Below are 22,987 nucleotides of genomic sequence, written 5' to 3' on the forward strand. Positions count from 1 at the left end.
CTCGTAAAAGAAAAAGGGGAAGGAGAGAGAGAGAGAGAGAGAGAGAGAGAGAGGATGCTATCGCTCCCGAGAGATCGAAAAGGGTGGCATTGTCGTAAGCGCGCTTGGGGAGTAAACGTAGAGAAGAAGGGCATGGAAAGGGCTCTCCCGACCCTTTTACAACTCCCTCAGCCGTTCAGTTTGACGGTAATTGTAACATATTCGCCCCCTCTACCGAAGCAGTCAAGCTTGACGCGAAACTCCTTCAGATCGTTGGATCGTCCTCGACGAGGTTCAACGAGATGAAAAAAGAACCTATTGCGTAGGATTAAAAAGGTGAACTATCACCTTCAGAAAAAAAATGAAAAGGAAAAAAAAAGTAAAATAAAGAAAGAAAAGAAAGAAAGAAGGAAGAAAAAAACAAATCTCTCGTATCGATCTTTCTGGGTTATTAACGGTCGTCGGTCGTATCATCGGTACGTTTTCCTAGCCAGATATTCATCTTGGAGGGCGACGAGAGAGAACAGTAACGGAAGAAAATCAGTAAAGATCGTAGTTCGACGTTCCCCCGAAAAGTGTGTCGTTTTCTATAGGGTAGGACGATGGTATAGAGCTCGTAAAGGAGCAAGCGGTAACGTTGATGGCGATGCCGTTGATGGTGGTAGTAATAGCGGTGCCGGTAGCGGATGGCGGAGTGCAAAAACGGAGTTTATGACTGTAACAGATTAGGTGGCCGAACTAGCGTAGGGTGGTTCTTGCCGCGCTTCCTATTATCGCAGAGCTTTTGTATTACCGTGCTTTTGTCAGGTCCCTTTTTCTCCTTCTCTCTTTCTCTGTCGCTCTCGCTTTCTCTGACAGGCCGATGGAAAAGGGGTGCAGAAGGAGACGAAGCGTAAGAGCGAGAGAGCTCGTAAACGCGAAGAGAAGCAGGGATAGGGGGTGGGTCGAGAGGCAGCGAGCCACGACAGTTGGCCGATATTTGAGCTCCCTTTGTGTCGCTAAAGTACCGCGCCCTATTGCCGTGCGCCTCGTCGGACTTTTCGCTTCGTGCTTTTATCGCTACTCTTTCTCTCTCTCTCTCTCTCTCTCTCTCTGCCCCCCTCGTCTCTCTTTCTTTCTTTTTCTTCCGCTTTTTCACAGCGACTCTCGACGTACCATCGTAGCTGTAGAAGACTTGCTCGTGGGGTGGGTGGAAGGTAGCGAAGAAAAGAGAAAGAAGAAAAAGAAAAAAAAAGGACGGGAGTAGGTTCGACCAGTAATTACCCGCTCGGTCCAAAACGGGAGGAAGCGAGGTTCCTTTGTTTGCTCGTCTTTGCCTTCTGTTCGTTTAACTCCCTTCTACACCTCATCCTTTTTCTTCCCTTCTAACTTCTTACGAATGCTCCATTTTTATTTCCCTTTGACGCGTACGCCTTTCTCCGTTTTTCTTCGGCGTCTCTTATAGTCGCTCATCTTTGCTCGTTGTTTCGTTATGATTCAGACAATTTATGAGCTCATAATGTTTCATGAAAATGAACATTTTCTAGTGCCAAACGATTTCCATGATATTTTAAAACGAGACACCGGGTATATGCCTCGCAAGTTTCGGAAGGAAGAAAAGAGAAAAGCAGGAAGAAAAATTTAATGGCGATGGCACTCACGCGAGCGTAAGCGGGAGCGAAGCGGTTCTCTCGGTACTTTATTCCTCAGGCTCTTGACATTTAACTTTCCTCGTAAAACGTGCACGCACGCGATGCCGCTTCTTCTATTCGTTCCTTTCATCGCGCACCTCTTTTCCTTTTTTGCTCTCGCTCTCGCTCTCTCTTTCTCCCTATCTCTCTCTTTTTACTTCTCCCCGCGAGATTCGCCCTTTTGTGCGATTAACAAACCTCCGAGCTCATCGCCGATAGTTATCGCGATCCTCGTCTCGTCGCTTTCCAGGACATGCGAGTCCCAAGAGACATATTTTTTCTTCTCTCACGCGTATCTACGTACGTACGTTCCTATCTACTACGAAAGTTCTTCCAACTGTTATATAGGTACAACTCATACACACACACATATAGTATATATATATATACTATATATTTTTCTTTTTCCCTGAAAAAAATATTAGCTCTCTTTGAAAATGAAATTCAAACTCTCTCTCTCTCTCTCTCTCTCTCTCTCTCTCTCTCTCTCTCTCTCTCTCTCTCTCTCTCTCTCTTTCTGTTTCTCTCTTTCGCAGCTCGCGTGAAACGTCAAAAGAATCTCGCGATGACAGTTATTTCTTTCTTATTTTTCGGAATTACTTTTTCTCTTACGAAAACGAGTTCCCTTATCAAAGAAACAAGTCGAGAGAGAGAGAGAGAGAGAGAGAGAGAGAGAGAGAGAGAGAGAGAGAGAGAGAGAGAGAGAGAGAGAGGGACAGAAATGCCGGTGGCATCGCGTTATTAAGTCGAGTCGAGTGGTCCCGCAGTGCATGGAACAGCTGGTCGTCCTCTCTTTCTTTCTCTCTCTCTCTCTCTCTTTCCCTCTCTCTTGTACTGTGTGTTCAATCGCGCGTACGAAAGCGCGATGCAAAACATGCGCGTAAACAGAGTCGTGTACTCTCGAGCAAGAAAGAGAGTAACGTGTATAGAGGCATACACACGTATAAGAACACACCTACGCGTTGTATGCGTTAGAGAAAGAGGAGAAAAAGAGAGAAAGAGAAAGGGACAAAGGTAGCACTTATCCACGTATCCAGGTACGCGGTGTGACGTTATTTCACGAGAGAGCACCGATCGTATCGCCTTAATTGCTCGCCGGGTTAAACTGCCGCGGCCACCTCTTATCGACGGATCTGCACGAGCGCTTGCCGTGCCCGTGCGAGGCTCCCCTTTGTATTTCTCTCTCTCTCTCTCTCTCTCTCTCTCTCTCTGCCCGTCCATCCGTCCGTCTCTGTATGCGTGATGTGTACGTACGTACGTTGTGTGTGTGTGTGTTGCACAATTCACGTATAGATGAACAGACACGTATATAAGTCGTACACGCAAGAGTTTCGTTCACACCGGCACGAACGTCCGATCGGACAAAAAAGCCGATTCGATGGACGTACTACGATCTTCGATGGGAGCTCGAAAGGGTACTGTCTGGGCTTGGAAAAAAAATGCTAATATCGATCCCCGAGAGGATGCGGGCTTCGTTCGTTCTTCTAGACGCGACGTGCGTGTCAATGTAAATAATACCATGATTTATACCTACGAGCTCTGTCTTATATTTAACGAGAACGATTTTATATATATATATATATATATATATATATATATATATATATTATATCGATTCTTTTTTTCTTTCTTTCTTTCTTTACGCGATCTTGGAATATATGAACTTTTGCGTTCCTTCCATTGCATATTGAGTGTTTCGTTTCGACTAATGCTCGTTTCTTGTTCCGCTTTCAAAACGATCAACTATTATTTACAAGTTTGTTAAAAGCATTTATCATGAGAAACGCGCTCGATGAGTCGTTACTTTTGTTAAGCAGATACATTTAAAAGCGGTTACCATTCGCGACACGCAACATGATTACATATGTGTCTCTCGAAACGAGTAGCTCGTTTTCAAGGCTGGATAAACGATAGGCTAACATGCTGGGAGTGTACGCGTTCTTACGTACCTACGTGAATGTAGATAAGTAGGTACACCCACGGTCGACGAACGCACGCGCGCGAATACAAAGTATTGAGAGCTCAATTACTAGACATAGAGAACGTCGACTCTCACTTTATTAGGAGCGTACCATTATATACGATTAATTCGATCTTAAATCACGTCGAACGAGTTTTCTCTTCGATCCTCCTGATAAGTTAACTCGAGGAGCTAACAATGCTAATAAGAAAGAAAGAAAGATAGAATGAAAGTTGGAACTCATTGGAAACGTTTACGAAATTATGCAAAGATGGAGAAGAAGCGGAGAGGATTCGATCAGTCGGCTAATAAATCGTAAGATCGATATCGAATTTTTTCTTTTCTTTTTTCTTTTTCGATCTCCTCCCGAAATCCCGTCCCAGTCGTTACTCTTTGTTCCTCGTGATAGAATCGAAAAGATAATATACGTCGCGATAAGGAAATACGATTAAATGGTTGGATTAATCGAAACAGGTAGAAAATTGGTTTGAGCGAACGTGAATCAATTTAATGGACGATTAGCGATCGTTATAAGGTCGCTTTATTAAGCGACCTTAAGTGAGATTAAAAGGGAATGAAACGTGAGAAGTACGGGACGGCGTTAATGACGACGACTACGACTCGACGAGTATGACGACGACGACGACGACGACGACGACGAAATGAAAACGCGAAAAGAAAACGCGAAGCGCGTGCAAGAGCGTGCCGCAATCTCGCATAGCGAAGAATTACGAGCGATAGAATCTCGTTTCTCGTTTTGCGGTAGTCGCCCTCTATCTCCGTCTCTCGCATTCGTGCTCACTCGATCATTACGCCATGCATTATTTATGTCATTCCCCGTTCCGGACACAATGTGGGTCCACGAATCAAAATGCATTGCTTATGTAAATGTCGGTCGTGCCCCGCAGTCTTCGCGGGGTGAATTTGCAGTCTGCTTCGAGGAATAATCATAATGATCAATAAGATACACCACCGTCGACGAGGCGTGCATCGTTTCCTCGTGTTTCTGCCGTCGAGTGGATGGAGCTGGAAGAGGGAGCACCATCTCGCCTCGAGCTCATGCAAATCTTGAGGCGCATTGTCTGTTGATATTAGGGGAACTGTTATCGCGTTGCATAATTTTCGTCTTCGCTCTTGCTCGTGTTTGTGCAAGTTGATATAGCGATCGGTTTGCATTTCGGAGTCAATCTCCTTCCTCGCATTTTTTATTATTTATTTATCTACCTATCTACTTTTTAGATATCGTTGCGATTAAATCGCACGACGTTTAACGTACGATTAGCATGTCGCCGGGCCACGCTAGACGCACTTTCACTTTCCAAACGAAATTTGAATTTTACGAGCGCGCGTAAATCAAGAGTCGACGTACGCGCGATAAAGCCCGAAACTCCATCGTCTTCCTAGGCTATCATATAGACGAGATTGTAAATTTTGGGATAATTCGAGGACGATTCGATCCTTATTTCTTTACCTTTTGTCCTTTTTCAAAATGTTCGTCCTCGTTACGAGTCTCCGACTCTCGAGACGAGACGGACGAGAGCCGGTTTCCAATGATTCCGGTCGAACGTGCGTCGAATTAAAGGATACAATAATTCGATCTCTCTTTCAGATCGACGAGACGAGTGAGAAAGGAGCTATCTTCGTCGGCGGATTCGCGGTCATATTGTTAACGAATACGGATTGATTCCGGTCGTCCAGCGGCTTCGAGTAGGTGATGGTGTTCTTTGCACCTCGAAAACCATTTCGAAACTTTTGCGCGCTTCTCGAGGAAACGTTTCTCATTTGCCTTTTGTTCGTTCTTGCTTCTCGCTTCGAGGAAAGTTGCTATTGGTGTCCAACCATACGGTTGTTTACATTTTATAATCCATAAAAACCGACGGATATCGACCGGAAGGTTTCGATCTCGTTAACACTCCAAGACTTCATCGAAAGCTCGTATCGAGCAATTGTCTCTCTCTCTCTCTCTCTCTCTCTCTCTCGCTCGCTCTCTGATGTGGAAGGTATAACGCGAAGTGCCTTTAAACCAAGCGATAATGTAACTTCGATGATCAGGGGCCTTTAGCGGACGGTAGGATCGATGAAGCTAACGTAATTAGTAGCGATGATACGCGGCATTTAAGCGTACTTGAGTGGCTGCAAACGCGACTGATTGGTTCTGTTGGCATTGATGCTGCTACCCCGGTCGTTGTAATGCACGGTGCTCGCTCGAAAGAGCGACAGAGGAGCGCCTTTCGACGCGGAACTAATGCATCTTACTTCGTTGTCGGCTCGCTAAATATTATTATGTTGATTGGTGCTTTGGAAACTGCGTTGTACGTTGATGGATTACGTGGCTCGCTCGTTAAACTTTAACCCGAAAAATCGCTGAGCCGGCTTCGCGAGTCGTGCCTACGTAGTTCGGCTCGTTAAAATCGAGATATTACGTAAAAAATATTTGTGCAATTATCTCCGTTACGTGTTTCGCGCGGCTTAGCGAGACTCCGAGGGAAAACTTGTGCTTTACCAAAGTCGAGATAAAAGATTGAAAAAAGAAGGGGAAACGATGGAACAAAATCTCCTTTACTCTCTAGCATCGAATCGATGCTCGATACACGACGTAACACGGCTACGGGAATCTCGACAAAAGCGGCTTATACCTACGAATGCGATAGCTTTTCTTCTTCTTCTTCTTCTTCTTCTTCTTCTTCTTCCTCCTCTTCTTCTTCTTCCTCGTGGTAGAAGAAAAATATGTTGCAAGAGGAATGTAACGAGTATATCGATGGAATTACAGCGTTGCACTTTAAACGTCAATAATTTATCATCTTCGATCGGTCGACGAGGCATCGTATTTAACGGTACATCGAGAGAGAGAGAGAGAGAGAGAGAGAGAGAGAGAGAGAGAGAGAGAGAGAGAGAGAGAGACGATCCCTATTTATCCTAACGTATCATTGAAGTATCCGACGTATCTTCGAAGAAGTCGTCTTACGTGAAAGAAACGGTAAAATTATAGATAACGCGAAGCGTTTCCTATAAGGGAAAAGGAAGAGAAGGGGATGGCGGCGAAATATATCAAGTAGAAAAATAGAAAATATATCTACTCGTTACGTCGATCGGGTCTCGCTTTATACCTATTAATCCCTCTTTTTAACGTTATCGCGATATACTACCCATTTTCACGGCTGTTTTCGAGCGATGCGATATTCGAGTGCTGACCGTGTTATTGTGATTGCTCTCGAACGTGAAAAAAGGGGGAGCGCGAGGGTGAGAGAGGAAAAGTGCGGTGGTGTCGGTGATTGGAAGGCCGGAGGGGGAAAGAGAAAGGGGGATGGGGCTAGCCGATTTCGGGGTGGCTCGGAGGTAGGGACTATCGGATAATTAAATCGGCCGCAGGACGTAAAGGACACTGATTGACGTGTGCCGGCTGTGCTCTCTCTCTCTCTCTCTCTCTCTCTCTTGCTCGCTCTCATTATTATTCGTCGAAACGACATAATTCGCGCTTCGCTTTTCGACGAAAATCTAACCGCGTTTTCCGGTGTCGGCAGCGACAACCATCCAGCCGCGCATCCACCCTCCTCCATGCCTCTTCCCGAGCCCGCAAACATATCTGCGGGCAGCCGAGCTCGCCGAAAACTTTCACCGTTTTATCGGACGTTGAACGATGAACATTTGAAAATCGAGCGGAAAAGAGACGATATACATACATACATACATGCATACATACATACATGCATACATACATACATGCATGCATACATGCATACATACATACATACATACATACATACATACATACATACATACATACATATATACCCCGTCAAAAGTTTCGAGCACCGAATTCGTTTTCGCATAAATTTCAATTTCTCTCATAAGCGTGTAATTATTTTGTTGAAAAATATTTTAATGAGAATTATCGTACGTTGCCGTACGTCGGTGAGATTTCAAATTTTATTATCTCTAATGAAATCGCAAAGGTACGTTGACCGTTCAACAAATATCTCTGACCATCCGTCGGAATAAATCGTCCAATTATCAATCGATTCTTGGTATCTCCATATATCGTACATGGGGATTAATTTATCGAATCGATAACAACGATGGTATCGATTATCATTATAATAAAAAATTTCTTTCTAGACGGTTCACCCGTTATATCGAAGCTATAGAAGGTGGCGCGAGCGCTCGGCGAAAGCCAATAAATTAATTGGATTGACCGCGAGCGGCTTTGTGCGAACAAATGGGATCAACGATTCTTGCCGATCAGCAGCAGCGGCAGAGTCGATGATGGTGGTGCGTCCGTGCTGGTGGGGTCGGAAACATAAGCACCAGCAGGCAGAAGCAAGCGATTTTCGCGAGTCCGTCAGCGCGCGATCCACGTTAACGCGATCTTCTAACCGGATGTCGACCTAGTCATGCGCTTACACGTGTACCTTGTCGTTTGGAAAAAGAAAAAAGAAAAAAGTAGAGGAATATGGATATAGTGACGCGTAAACGTTCGCGCGCTTACTTTCCATCCATGCACTCTTTGCAGTTGTAGCGAAAGAAAATAATAAATGTCTCGTTTTATATAAATCTCATCGATCTTCTGCGCGATGGTTCATCTACTAATTTGGAGTATGGTTTTAAACATATAATAAGTTCAATACTACCGACGAATGATACTTTTTGATTGTAAAGCAATTTAATAAACTCTGCGCGCATATTCAAACGTTACCATAAAGGGATACCATAACACGTATAAGAAATAGAAAGGGTACTTTCCTCGTTAGGCGTTACTTATTATTTCTTCGAACTGTACATAGGTGCTCTTTACTAGTATCCCTTCAACGGCTTCTTCTGCTTACTCGTAAAACGAACGACGCGAGTATAGTAAGCAAGTTACAATATCGGTGTTGTGTCGTTGTGTCAAACTCGTGGCTACGTGGAACGTGGGAGCGAGGTGATCCAGTCGACGACCGTAACCGTGCTTTGGCGTGCTGACGAAGCGGCTTCCTTCTAGGAAGAAGAAGGAAAAAAAGAAAAGAAGAAAGGAAAAGAAAAGGAAGAGGAGGAGGAAAGGATACCGTTATGATACCGGATCTCTTTCTCCATCGAGATTTCGAGATATTTCGAATTATTTTCAATTCCAAGACGAGTTGCCAATATAACGTTCGATTTTTCCTATAAAAATCGTTTAGTTTGCACGGTGGTATTATTCGAGGTGGGAAAAGTCGTCGAGATTTATCCTTGATAAGAATGCTGTTTCCAAGATCACTTGATACGATCCAAGATGGAAGGAGAAAAGGGCAAGAAGCACGGGAGGAAGTTAATGCAAGCGTTTGAACTTCTCAGCCTTCGATCTAATATAGTAGCGAGCTCATTAAAGACCGCTTAATGGTCTCGATGCAGCCGGTTGGGTGAGAGCCATGGGGGTGAGGGTTGCGGACGAGAAAGATGGAGAGAGAGAGAGAGAGAGAGAGAAAGCGAGAACTGTTTTAGCTTTTACGAGGCCGACGTGGCATATCCGTTTTGCGAGACACGACGTGCAAAACGATCGATAACACGGTTGTAACGTTATTACCGGCGGGTATACGGAGGTGGGTAGTAGCACCGGTACTACCGGTAATAATGTGGCTTTTACGGTCGTGCGCGCCGCTACAGCTGCCGCCAAAGTCGGTAAGTGCGGCTTTCCATCGAGCTCTCTCGCTCTCTCTCCCTCTCTCTCTCTCTCTCTCTCTCTCTCTCTCTCTCTCTCTCTCTCTCTCTCGAAAACGCGACGACGGAAACCGAGCTTCGCGGTACGCGCACTACCGCCTGGAATTTATCGCGCTTTTGCGGCTCTTCGAGCTTTTCTCTGACGATTTCAACTTCCCCAAATCATTTTCCTATACCCATCTCTCTTGCATTTCCTTTATTCGACTTTTTATTGAATTCTCATGTGAGATTCGTTCTTCGTTTTTGTACTTATTCGTTGATTCATCAACGAGAGGACGCTGCTGATAAGAATTATTATGTCGTGATCTATTACAATCCCATGATAGATTTGATAGTATGACTTTTTTTTCTGTATACGTAAGAGGGTATAAAAAAATTTTCGACACCTCCTTCTTTTCGAAGGAAAGAGGCAAACGTCGACCATTTCCACTGTTTTTTGTCGGGCTTAAAGCTCCGAAGCGATATTTCGAATCTACTTGCGAACTTCAAAGCGAACGGAAAGATAAACAGATTTTTGAGAGGAAATCTCCCCGATTCTTTTGAAGATCCTTATTTTTCTAAATGACGCTTTCCTATAGGAGGGTACTTAAAAATATCAATGTCTTATTTTCTTTCCACTAATTCGTTTTAAATTCGTTTTATGTTTCAGGGTCCTCCGCAGCCTGGGCAACCGTTCAAGTTTTCGGTCAGTGAGTCTTGCGACCGAATAAAGGAAGAATTTAGTTTTCTACAGGCGCAATATCACAGGTAATTCGTTTTCGCATCACAGATTCTCATTTCCTTGTCCCAAAAGTTCGAAAACCATTGTCCGTGCATATTTACGCGGATTCCGCGTGGGCAAGTATCCGCGAAACGAACGAACGAGGAACGTAGGCGGCTAATCGTTCGACCGGAAGCCAGAGCGAAATAAATTGAAGGGGGAAGGATCAGGAATGGGGAAACGTCTCGTTGGGATTAGAGGTGCACGTGTAGCATCGCGGTTCGAATTAGCACCAATTCATTTTCCAATTCACGCTCGTTCGTTCTTTTGTTTCTTTTCCTTCCTTTTTTTTGTCTCTTTTTTTTTTTTTTTTTTTTTTTTTTTTTTAACCGATTACGAAATTTGCAGTGTCACAGACGAGGAAATCTATCCATCGATTGTTCGATGGACAAAGTTTTATCTGGTTAAGAAAGATCTCATTTCCATTTTATAATTATTCCTTTTGCATTCGTTTAATGTTCGAAATCGTAAAGTTATAATATACGTGAAAGAAAATGTAGCATATAAAAGGAGGTTAAACGAGCGAGCAAGGCCGTTAATCGTGGCACGATCTCTCGCACGCGAAAGAATAAGAAGTCTACGATCAACTAAAGGAACTCTTTCTCTCTCTCTCTCTCTCTCTCCCCCCTCCCTTTTTTTTTCGTCTAAAACGATGTGTTGATTTTCCTCTCGCGGACGAACGCGCGCCGATTTCTATCGCGCGTCCTTACGAACACGATAATTTATCTGCCGTCGCTTTGACGTGTTAATTCGCAAAGTCACGTGCCGCACGACTGGCACGGCCACGACGGAAACTTAAATTACTGCTTTCGTGTCGACGCATCGAGAAGGTGCGCCATGTAAGGGACGAAAGGGAGAGGAAAAGTACGGATGAAAGGACGGAGAGAAGGAGGGTAGAGCGAGTCCTCGAGTCGGCGAGTGCATACATGCATAAATATGTGCCAGAACGTACGTGCGTCGCGTGCGACATTTTCCGGTCGCTCATTGTTTCAAAGGCCTATCGCTTACCTAAGTAAGTACTTACTTACTTACGTACTCGATCGGCGAGCCTCGATATCGAATTTACGTGCGCGACGACGAATCGACCTTTTGCGAAGCTTCTATTTCTTTCTTTCTTTCTTTCTTCCTTTCTTTCTTTCTATTTCGTTAGTGCTAACGACTATTTTTATCTCCCGTTAAAAAAGAATTCTCCCATTGGTCATTTCTTTTCTACGCGGTTCAAAGCAGTTATTTGCTTTATCGTTTTTATTAAGTAAAAAAGAGATGGTAAAATATTTCGTACCTGTAATACATGGAAAAGAAGCCGAGATAAATAGCGAATATTATGTCCGTTCGAACAATCGCATATATCGCGTTAATTTCTCTTCGTCCGGTGCTTTAGTTATCCGCTTAATGATGCGATAAGTATTCGTAAAATTATCGGCCCGATCTTTTCTCCTTTAAACGCGCAGAATATATTCGAATAAAGAGAAGAGAATTTTCGGTGAGTAATGGTGGAAAAAGGAAAAGGGGGATATAGAGATATAAAGAGAAAAATCGTTTTCGCGCAAAAACGATGATAAAAGTAGGAAAATAAATCGTCTAATCGTTGGAAATATGAAATAATCGCTAACGCTGACTCGATTTGTTCGTTAAAAGAACGAAAGGCGAAAGATATAACGGCGAAGGTTCGTATTTGCGAAAATAATTAATAATCCGCGAGATTGGTTATCGATCTTTGTGGGATATCCAGAGCTGCTTTTATCGTCTATTCGATTCCTTCTATTTGCGAGCTTCTTCCTCGCGTTGGAGAATTTATGAAGCTCGCGCGTGCTTCGGTTCCGCGTTATTTCGCAAAATCGAGTTGCGGAGCAGCGGGATTTCCGTTCCGCTTTCGTCGATCGTTTCGCCTTTAATGGATCGTGACTCGTCGAACGCTCGTTCGCCAAGGTAATAACTCTATCGTTTTATTACGTCTACTTGAGTGTTTAACGAATCGAATAAAATTGCGTAATACGTTAAGATTGAAAAGCTTACTTCAAAAGGGAATGATTCTATCGAACGAAAACGATTTTTAAGAGACAAGAGAGTCCATCCGCTAAGACCTTCTCGAATCGAATCGTGTCGCGAGTGTGAAATGGAATTGAAATTATCCTAACAAAACGATGACGAACAAAAAACAGAGAGAGAGAGAGAGAGAGGGGGGAAAAAAAGAAAAAGTAGAAATAAAAGAAAAATAGAAATCGTCACGAGAGAAGCACGAAAGGTTAACATTTAAATGTAGCCACGTTCGTAGAGTGGAATTTTAACAATTTCGTACGAACTTCTCTTATCTCCTTACTCCGTAAACGCACACGTGTTTTAATTTAACGTCGCGCCGACGTGCTCGGGATGAGAAGAAGAAGCACGAAAAAAAGGAAAAAGGAAAAGAGAGGAGAACGCGGTCGGGCTAGATATTAATGCTTTTCGCCCTTCCATTTTCCTCTTTCTCTTCTTTTTACCGCGTAGCCTTAAATTGGAACGCGAGAAACTGACCGGTGAAAAAGTAGAGAGACTCTGTGGTTTCGCGTCTGGGTTGCGTTGTTGAGCTAGCCCAGAGAGAGAGAGAGAGAGAGAGAGAGAGAGAGAGAGAGAGAGAGAGAGAGAGAGAGAGAGAGAGAGAGAGAAATTTAACGCGACACGTTGTAAGCCGCTCTCTCGCGAATAAAAATTCTTTCCATCTCTACTTCGTCTCGATAATCCTCCTTAATTTCAATTTTTCTTTTTCCCTTTTTTTTTCCTATACGTTTCGCTGGAAACGCGTTTACACTTGGCCGAGTACAAATTTACGAAATTTCGTACAACGCGTTAAAAAATATTTTATATCCAGACAAATTTGTGCTTTCGAGCACGCATATAAATCCGATAAATAACGCATTTAATTCAGTTTCAGTTTCGAAATATTTCCCAGCTGTAGATATACACATTATTGCAAATCAGCGAGCGAATCGTTCGACAGGCAACAAAAAAAGAAAAAAACAAAAAAAGAGAATGATCGGCAAAATGCAAAATGTATCGTCCATTTTTGAAAAAGAGGGGGTGAAAAGAGGTGGGAGTGAAAATGGCGTGGGAAATTATCGCGGTATCGTCGGCGCATTGCAAAATAAGGGGGAAGGGTGTTGTAACTCGCGAACGTGGCGAATATACGCGCGGGCACGTTCGCCGTGCGTGCGGAAAAACGCGCGTTCGCGAGTCCGCACATATGGCGCATCACATCGGACCATTGTTACGCATAGGTCGTATGTAGAATCATGGAGAAGAGAGGAAGGGGAACATTGACGTGTACGGTGGATTCGCTGTTTTGTTAACGTAATGTCGAACGATACGTTGTTTTTGTTATTAAATTCTGCGTGAATCTTTTAGCGGTGAGTTTATGAACGAGAGAAAAAGAGTAGGATAGGTCGATCGAAGGGAACGAACGAAGCCGCACGGAAAAAACGTTTTGCTAAATTTTGATTTATTTTTATTTCCGATCATTATACAAACGGTACCTTTTCTCAACGCATATAATTTACAAGATACATTGTTAGTTTTTTAACGAGAATTATACGCTATTCGTGATAACTTAACAAAAATATTATCAACATCTTTCTCTAACACCGAACAATTACTCGTCATTAATTGCTTTAACGAGAAGGGTCTCTTGGATGTGTTTTCACGAGCGATTCGAACGATCGGCTGGCGTCCAATTTTCCCCGTTGGTACACTCGATTACGATTCGAGTCAGCGTGCCGTCGCTGCGCGTGCATGGATAACAGAGAGAAAGAGAGAGAGAGAGAGAGAGAGAGAGAGAGAGAGGGAGAGAGAGAGAGAAGCGGAGTTAGGGGGTTACGAGTCTGCCGTGTAACGAATTATTATCGATGTTTGTTGCGGCCGCGCTAATTGCGTATTTTTAACGGCTTGCCTGCGAAGCGGTATTCATCATCTCCCATCCCCCTCTTACTTTCCCACCAACGCCACGCGATTGGTCGACCGCGTCGATCGAAAAAGAAAACTAGCAGGGTGAACTAATGGTTAGCAGTCATCGATCGATTCTAATTTTTATTTATTTATTTATTTTTTTCTTTTTTTTATTTCGCTATCCAAAACAAAAGGTAATCGATTTTCGTAGTCAAAACGAAGAATGGCTATACTTTTGTTTATCTTTTTTATGCAGATAAAAATTATCAATTTTTCATTTGAAATATTCGTGCTTTTTAATTCTCTGCCCCCAAATTGAATTTTTGTATTACGTAGGTATTTCGAAGCATTCTCTAAAATTTGTATACCATTGGTGTGTTAGCTCTCGCAACAATTTCCGTTTATCTCTGAAAAGCCTGTATTGCGATACTTTATAATTGATTTTTACAAATCCGATCGCCATCAATCGTAGGAAAGTCACGAAGCAAAAACAATGTACGCGATGTAATCGGATTATCGAGTCCTTTCTGTCAAATAATGTTTACGAGCGTTACTCAACTGCATCCCCATCCTTTCCATAATATAAACAACGACTTTTGATATTTACCTCGCACTTATGATCCGTTATTTGTGTTCTTAAGCATTAAGTTGGACCTGGAGAAGCTTGCTCAGGAGAAGACGGAAATGCAGCGTCATTATGTAATGGTGAGTACATTTTCTTTCCTTCTTTCTTTCTTTATGTATTTATTGTTTATTATTTTTTTTATTTATCTTTTTCTTATATATATATATATATATATATATATATATATATATAGATAGATAGATAGATAGATAGATAGATAGATAGATAGATATTATTTCTTTCTCCAAGCTTCATCGCGTAATTCTTCTTCAACTATCGTCGAACGTTCATATGGAATTTGTTCCCTCGAATTAATCGGATATGCTATATATATAATATACCTACGTGCTTCTCGTGCAACGATCGAAATACCGTTAATTTATTTGGCTGCGTGTCTATTAATGAAATTGCTATATTAAATGGCATCGGTGATTCTCAGTGGTCGATAAATTATAATTTGCAGGGAAGCTTAATAATTCAGTGAAACGATATCTATGGAATTTGAAATACGTAGAAGCGATGCACATCATTTTCATAGATATCGTTAAAGCGATCGCGTATGTCCGCGTTAGTATTTCAATTTTCTTTTTAACGCAAAGAAAGTTGGAAGCAAATCGTAGAGACTTTGAAAACGACTTTCTTTTTGTTAATATTTTAATAATATAATTAACTCTTGGCTACTCTGTTGTAACAAAAGCTTGCTAGCAAACAAACGCTTGATACGACATTAGCGTACGAGTATAACGTAGGAAACACTTTCGGAATACGCGGTCTCAGAAAATTACGTTAAAACGAAAGCCGCGTTTCGTTGCCTTTGTACTCTCACGAGTTTCCATTTGGCGTTTGTCGAAGGGATGGTAAACAAACGGGAAACAAAAATGAGCATTGCATTAGCTAATGAAAATAACGGGAGAGTGCTTTTCCAAACGAGTATACGATAGGAGTCGAGAAAAATACTCGTAGATTCGACTACTCTTCTTCGCGCGAGAAATTCCAAGGTAAGTTTATATACGTGTGCGTATGTATATATATATATATATATATATCTCCAGTAAGTGCGATTCTATAAGCATTTCTCGAAAGCTTTAGCAATTTTCACGGACACGCGTTTGCTACGGCTGAAAGCGCAAACGAGATTCGCAGGCACTCGAGGTACTCTGTAATGTTGTGTATACGTATCCACTCGTTCTCTCTCTCTCTTTCTCTCGACAGTCCTGTTTGCAGTCACTTTTTGCGATCTCGTAGCCGCACTTTCGCCCGTAGATCTTAGTTATTACCTTACGTCGCGTCGGTCATGCGTGTGTCTTTATTAGCTGCAAACTCGTGCCTTCTCTCTATCTTAGTAGGTCGAAGGTCACTTACCGTGTTAACGTATGCAACAACGAGTGAGTATCGATCGCGATAGATCGTAGTCTTCGTCGTCGTTCTCATTCACGATTGCTACTAGCGTAGAGCGAACTTTGTACAATAATTTATAGGGTACGCTCGTTGACTGCGTGACTACGTTCGATGCAAATCGCACGATATAAAATGCAGCCCGTTCGCTCAGCCGTGGACGTGGCACTTCCGGCGATTCACGCAACGCGAAAGATAAATCGATCGATCTCGATCAACGAACTAGGCGCGCCATTTTCTCACGTCGATTTTGCGATCCCTCGCTGCGGCCACGATTAACGCACTTGAATTCGAATTTACGCGAGCCTGCCTTTCTACGTATGTAGAATTTCTCGTTATTATAGCCGCGATAGGCATCCCTCAATCGGTTCGATGCCTAAACGAGTCCATTCGTTATTAGAGAGCCTTTACTGGCATGCTCGCTTCTCGCGCTCCGCCGATGATCGATCGTCCTCGAAGGTAACAAAAATGTATTTTATCGGATCGTTTCGCAAGCCGGACACGCAGCAACAGGTATATATATGTATATGTATATGTATATACAAGAGAGAGAGAGAGAGAGAGAGAGAGAGAGAGAGAGAGAGAAAGAGAAGGTATTTAGTTAGGTACGTACACCTGTTCGTTGCACAGACGATCGACCGCTCGACCGACCGACCGACCGACCGACCGACCGACCAACAGACCGAACGAACGAACGAACGATCGATCTACCCGTTGATCGAGACTCTATCTCCAATCGATATTGAGCTCGCCACCGACTATTTACGCTTTCAGATTTTACTCGATGATAGCTCGTTTATCGAAACGTACAATCGGCTCGAGTTTATATTTCGATTTATATAATCGATGCATCTTCCCCAGATATCGTCGATCTTTCTTTCCTACAATACGATTTCACTCGGCATCCATGTTAAATGTCATTCTTGTCGACGCAATCCAAACGCTTTAGCACACATTGCGCCACTTCGTTTCTTCGTTTACAGTTTGTAAGCAAGTTTGCAAATCGCGACCTTTAGCTACTGCTTCTTAAGAGCAATAGAGAGAAAGAGAGAGAGGGAGGGAGGGAGGAAGAGTGAGATAGAAAATAGGAAAATAATGGAAGGTGCAGATGGCGGGTGCATCCAGTCGTTGTCGTTCGTGGCACGTTTACCGGATTCGGCCTTACCACGAAGAAATCCTTTCTTCGAAAGGTTCGGAGCATCGAAAGGGGTCGGAGGGCACACGAAGACTCGCGTTAGAAACGAAGAGGAAGACGCTTCTCTCACGACGCCGTTATACGACGTCGTAGCCCGAGGGCCATTACGCTTTTACGACTCTTTCATGTAATCGTCGAGCTCGTGAACTTTTACGAGTTAGAACGGAGATCGCCTCGTCGCCCGTCAAGCGTTTCCTTCGGTTTACATCGATCCACCCGTTACACTTGTACGTACATTTATTTATATGTATATATATATATATATACATATATATATGTATGTGTATGTGTGTGTATGTACACACACAAGTATGAGTATATATAAGTAGCTACGTGCTGTGCACAAGTTCTCCCCCCGAAATTTTAGCTTTTTCGAAAGATGCGTAAATTATACAAGACGAAGAGATTTTCAAAGGAATCACTCGTTTTATGAACGTTTTTCGTTTCAACGCGCGTAGTAAGAGGAGCCGAGAAACGTCTAACGTGAAATCGATTCGTTTCAAAACGGGATCGTTACAAAGTTCGTAATCGATGTCGAGTGTTGATTTAATAATCGGGGTTCGAGCGACTCGGGAGAAACGAGTTATTACGATGTAGGAAAGATGGTAGAAGGAGAGAGAGAGAGAATGGGTGAGTGAGGAGAATCCATTAAGAATTCTATTCAAGCGATTCCATTCGACGAAGCTTCTCTTTTACTTCGAACTACTGGCGTTCTATCGATTTATATCATACATATTGAATCTGGCCTTTGCGATGCGAGTTATCGATGAAAAGTAGCGGAAAACATTCGCTTATAAAGAGATGGAAAAATGTACAAAAATATCGTTTTCACGATTCATTATATTTCCGTTTCGTTTTCTTTCTTTTTTTCTTTCTTTCTCTCTCTCTCTCTCTCTCTCTCCCCATTTCTAATTCTAGAAAGATTATGTGCAATTGGGAGGAAGGTCTATTATCGATTTGGAGATAGGTAACGTATCGAGCGGCGATTTACGCGAGAGAAAGTTGATTGTAAAACGCGACAAAGAGCATTGACGCGATGGTTTATGAGCATACAAGTATACATGTAGGGAGAGCGCCGTTAACTTTACCATCTCGTTTACGCTTCGTCGAATTTACACGATCGCTTCATTACGCGAATACGCATATCTTGCGCGCGAACAACGTTCCACGCATAGTAGTAGGTAAACTATCAACGCGTCGACTAGGCTCAAGCTAGTTTCACTTTTCTCAATAATTTTCTCGTAAACTCGTAGAAGAAATCGAATATGGAACGAAATCGAAGACAAAATTCTACCTTCCTCGTGTCTCAGTCCTTTTACGTATTGGATTCTTTTAAGGGCACGCTTTTCGCACGGTATTCGAGGTATCGAAGGTCGATCGGAGTACGAGATAAGGGTCCATCGAAAGAGAACGCGTAAAGGGGATCCATTAGATTCTTTCTCTCTCTCTCTCCCCTCCCCTCCTCTTCTTTACTAGTCTATCTACTCGAGATATTGATCGCGATCGATATCGTCCATTTATTCGAGAACGTACAGCCATGGAATCGTTTTCATCGTTCGGAGGATCTCGGGTTCGGGTAACATCAAAGAAACGAGTTCTCTCAGGGCAAACAATGGCCATCTCTCTCTTTCTCTCCTTCATACTCGGTCGGTACTTTTTGCGCTCGTAACTCGGCTTTGACGTGGAAAGAAGGGGGAGCCGTGGAAATCTAATAACGATAAGCGTAAAGTTGACCCTTTATTACTGGCAACGCGCGCTACTTCTCGCGCTTATGAAAGAATCGGAATTAACGTTAAACTTCCTTTTTTTCTTTCTTCTTCGTCTCCCTTCCTTCCTTCCTTCATTCTTTTTCTTTTTCTATTATTATTCTCTATTTCTATCTCTCTTTTTCTTCGTTCACCTTCCTTTAGATCTTTAAAAACCGTTTTAGGCTCTGGTTTATGGAAGGTGGAGATAGCGTTGAATAGATAGTAACTTTGTTTTACGACGACTTAATAAAAAGCTAAGGAAAGCGCGTTAAACTTCTCGGGGATTTGTATTTTCTTAAGAATGCTAAGACTAAGGAAAAAAGAGGAAGCGTAATAACGTTTCTTTAGTTTTCTTTTTCAGATTGACGCGTTCGTCAGTAAAATATTATTGTTGTATTAATATTTTAATTGCTAGTAAAACCGTGGAAATAAAAAAGAGGAAACAAGCAAGGAAAGAGATTAACGATGATACTACGCCGGTACGTAAGTCGACGAATATCATTGAAGCGTGTTCCGGTTAGTTGGAAGCATCGAATTGCATCACACTCGTCGTCCTTGCGGCGAAATGAGTAGATAAATGCGGCTCGAATGCAGTAGGAAAGAGAGCGTAATAAAGAGTAAAAACTGCGGCTCGTTGAATGCGCGAGCGTGAAATTACGCGTGTAGCGTGAAAAATTGGAAGAAAAAGAGAGAGAGAGAGAGAGAGAGAAGTAGAATACGTGAAAAAGGATTCTCAATGGGGATAATAATAATTGGTAGTTGCGTTCTCGAATGTATACGCGCAAAGAGAAATTATCGTTGAATTTTCATCGCCTTCCTCGATTTTTCCATAAAACACGGAACCATGAGGATAGAAGTCTCTCCTATTAAATGCATCCTCGCTAAAGTGACGTTCTCGGTCTCTCGCGATAATTAAGATCGTGACCTCGGTTCCGACGGAGCTCGCTGCTACCGGGGAAAGTCTATTAATTAAAGGCCAATTACTTCGGTGAAACGACGACGACGACGACGACGACGACGACGACGAAGAAGACGACGACGATCCTCCGCAAGCTACGCCACAGTTCCACCACCGTCTCGTTGCCTTTCTTAATCAGCCTCTTTCCACTTTCCCCTTCCACGTTATCTCTCTTCTCCATTTCCCTTTCCCGGTCTTTCGCAAGTCCCCCACGAAATACCGACTCTTTCTCCTGTTCTCTCGCTGAATTTCACGATATTTGGCGAGCTTAATGCTCGTTACACGCCTCGCTCCGTGGCATCCTCGTCGCTTAACGCTTCTGCCCACGCCTCTTGGATTAAATTCCCAAACGAGCGTTATTCCGGCTGCTGGGATGAAACTTAGTGACACTTTGTTTACGCTCATGGTGAACTCGGAGCAACGATTAAATTAATTATTAATATTTCTCATTTCGATAGAGATATTATATATCGACATGGAATAGGCCAAACAAATGTCGCTTTTTTTTCCCCCTTTCGAAATTTCAACTTGAAAATGTAGGAAATAATTTTGAAAAGTACTTTTATTTTTCTCGATATCCAGGCTCCTTGCAGAGACACACAGTTTTATAACAAGTTACTCTCTGTAGGTCGAAGCGCAAGGTTTTACGATCGACAAAGCAGTAAAGACCGCCCGACGAGATGACCGTATAACATTCTTTCTCTTCTCGGAGAAATAAAGCGATGGTTGTATAGTACGCTCGTTAAAATAGCAAACTATGAAATTTTATTCCACATCTACCACGACCATTGCTTCTCTCTCTCTCTCTCTCTCTCTCTCTCTTTTGTTTCCTCCTTTTTTCTCCAGTTTGTAGTAAACTCGCGCGAGCTAAACGCAGTCTCGCGCTCTTTTTGCGGGCCGCCGGTAGCACTGGTACAACTCGGTGCCAACCAGATATCAACAGTTACTCCTTTTTTTTCCTGGTCCTGTAGCGTTGCACTTTTATCGTCCACTTTACCGTCGTGCCTATGAAATCTGCGGCGAGCGCCGGCAACAAACGGCGAATCGCGATTCGCGGCTCTCAATGGCGCGAGAGTTGTAACAAAAAGCCGAGGGTAGAGTGTCGAATCGACTCTCCTCTCTCTTCCCTTTTTCTCTCTTGCTCTCTTCGACGCGCGTTCGATGTTTTGCGTTAGTTGTTTTAGAAAAGCCAATGGTTCAAAGAGAACCGTTCGTTTTCTATTTCGATTAAACAATTACCGAGGCGCCGATCGATGTACAAACGGTTTGTCGCATTGTTCCGACTATTGACACATATTTACCTAGAAAGAACAAACGAAATATCTTCCATATTGATCCTAGTCGAAAAATTTGAATCGATGGAAGAACCCCTGCCTTGGCTGGCTGTAGACGCGCTTGAATTAGTTAAAGCGAATGCCGACGACGGGCTCTTGTACACACGATGTAGAAACGATGTTACGAGAAACCGGTCTTGGATCGCCGCCGGAATCAGCAGCTCTGAAACTCGCGTGAGATCCTTTAGTGTGGTAGAAAGATGGAGAGGAATGGGGGACGTGGGGAACCAAACGACTACTTCCTTTTCTTCCTATTTTCCTTTCTCTTCCTCCTTCTCGTTTTCTCATTTACTCGACGCCACGCCGTTTATCCCTTCTCCCTTTCTTCCTCTCCTCTCCTCTCCTCTCTTTTCTCTTCGTGCTCGCCGTGGTCTCGCATTACAGCTCAATTTGGTCCGCTTTCCGTAATCTCCTAATCTCGTTCGATCGATGTAATCTCGACTCGGCAGTCCATGTCGGCTATTTTAAAGATACTTTTCGAGGAGAGAGAGAGAGAGAGAGAGAGAGAGGGAGGGAGGGACAGGGAGGGATGCTTTTTAAGAGACTCGTTTTTAAATTTAAGCAGCCTATCGATTTTCTCGCGCTCCAGATAATTCCATCCGGATTCGGAAACACTCCTCGACAGATCGATAATGCTAATCGGATTACTCGGTGTATGTTTTGTAATCGCTTCTTTACGTTCGATGAATAATAATTTATGTCATACGTAGTTATCTTTCGCCATTCATAAGTTTTCATGATAAGTTTGTCTGATATACAAAAACAAAAAATCATATACAAAAGTTATGTTAATGAAACTGTTTACTTTTCTTGTTTTTTTTCGTTTTTTTTCCAGTACTACGAGATGTCGTACGGGCTCAACGTGGAGATGCATAAACAAGTGAGTAGTTAAAAAATTCATATAAGTATATTTACGAAGATAAGTATAACTTTACTAGTCGCGATGCATGAGCACGCGTGACGTCAAATGCTTGACTTATTAATCGGTCGGCCTAACTCGTGGCGCGCAACGCTTTAATCCAAAATTAAAGGGCCGAACGAGAAGAGGAAGCTCGGATTAGAAGGGTGATATCCGAACCCTCGGGGTCGTGGCTATTGAATAAATATGTAAACAAGGTAATAACATGCAAATAGCATGGTGACCTTCTTGGCGAACGGCTTTCTCTTCGTTGAAGATCGTGAAAAGCTCGCCGGAAAGAATAGTAGAGTGGGCTTTCGGGAGTTCCACAAGAGAAATTATTCAATCCCGTCGTTCTCGAGAACAATTTCCCGTCGAATCGACTAGTGGAACGAATGCCGACATTTATTCTTAAGATCATTTAAAGATTTCTTCTTTTTATTTTTTCTTTATATACTCTTGAACGAGTATAAAATGTGTTCGTATACGAGAAGATTGCGATCATAACTTTCAGGTTTTTCATCGATTATTTTCGACCGGGACGAAAATTGCGGCTTTCGGTGTACAAAGGTGAGGAGATTGCGCTTTGATATAACTTTTGATATACCCTTAGACTACGTTCAAATACGTTCGAATATAAATCGTCGATATCTTTCGGATAAACTTCTACATACGTACGATTCCAAGAGGGGAAATTTATTTCAAGATGAGTTTCATTCGCGACGCACAGCCAAGGTATATTAGATAGCTTTTATATCTTTTTATCCGAGAGAACGTTCGATTACGCGCGTGTACCATCTTTACCTTCATTTTCAACGCCTTCTTTATTTTCTTTTTCTCTTCCTTTTTTCTTTTCCTCGTTCTTTCCTCGCGG

The 22,987-nt window shown here is 42.8% G+C and overlaps 1 protein-coding gene across 5 annotated transcripts in view; it reads left to right on the forward strand.

Annotated features, from left to right (window-relative positions):
• Positions 1–22,987, forward strand: part of LOC124421586 (protein groucho-like) — an 84,747-nt gene that overhangs the window by 17,551 nt on the left and 44,209 nt on the right. For 3 of the 5 annotated variants that reach the window (XM_046956939.1, XM_046956941.1, XM_046956942.1), the window contains exons 2-4: positions 9,932–10,029; positions 14,602–14,665; positions 22,051–22,095. In XM_046956939.1, coding sequence (XP_046812895.1) covers positions 9,932–10,029; positions 14,602–14,665; positions 22,051–22,095 — 207 coding nt within the window. Of the gene's footprint in view, positions 1–8,533; positions 9,000–9,931; positions 10,030–14,601; positions 14,666–22,050; positions 22,096–22,987 lie in introns of those variants that run through there. The other 2 variants (XM_046956944.1, XM_046956943.1) reach the window with 2 other exon arrangements.

The sequence above is a fragment of the Vespa crabro genome, chromosome 2 (assembly GCF_910589235.1).
Source record: "Vespa crabro chromosome 2, iyVesCrab1.2, whole genome shotgun sequence".
Taxonomy (NCBI): domain Eukaryota; kingdom Metazoa; phylum Arthropoda; class Insecta; order Hymenoptera; family Vespidae; genus Vespa; species Vespa crabro.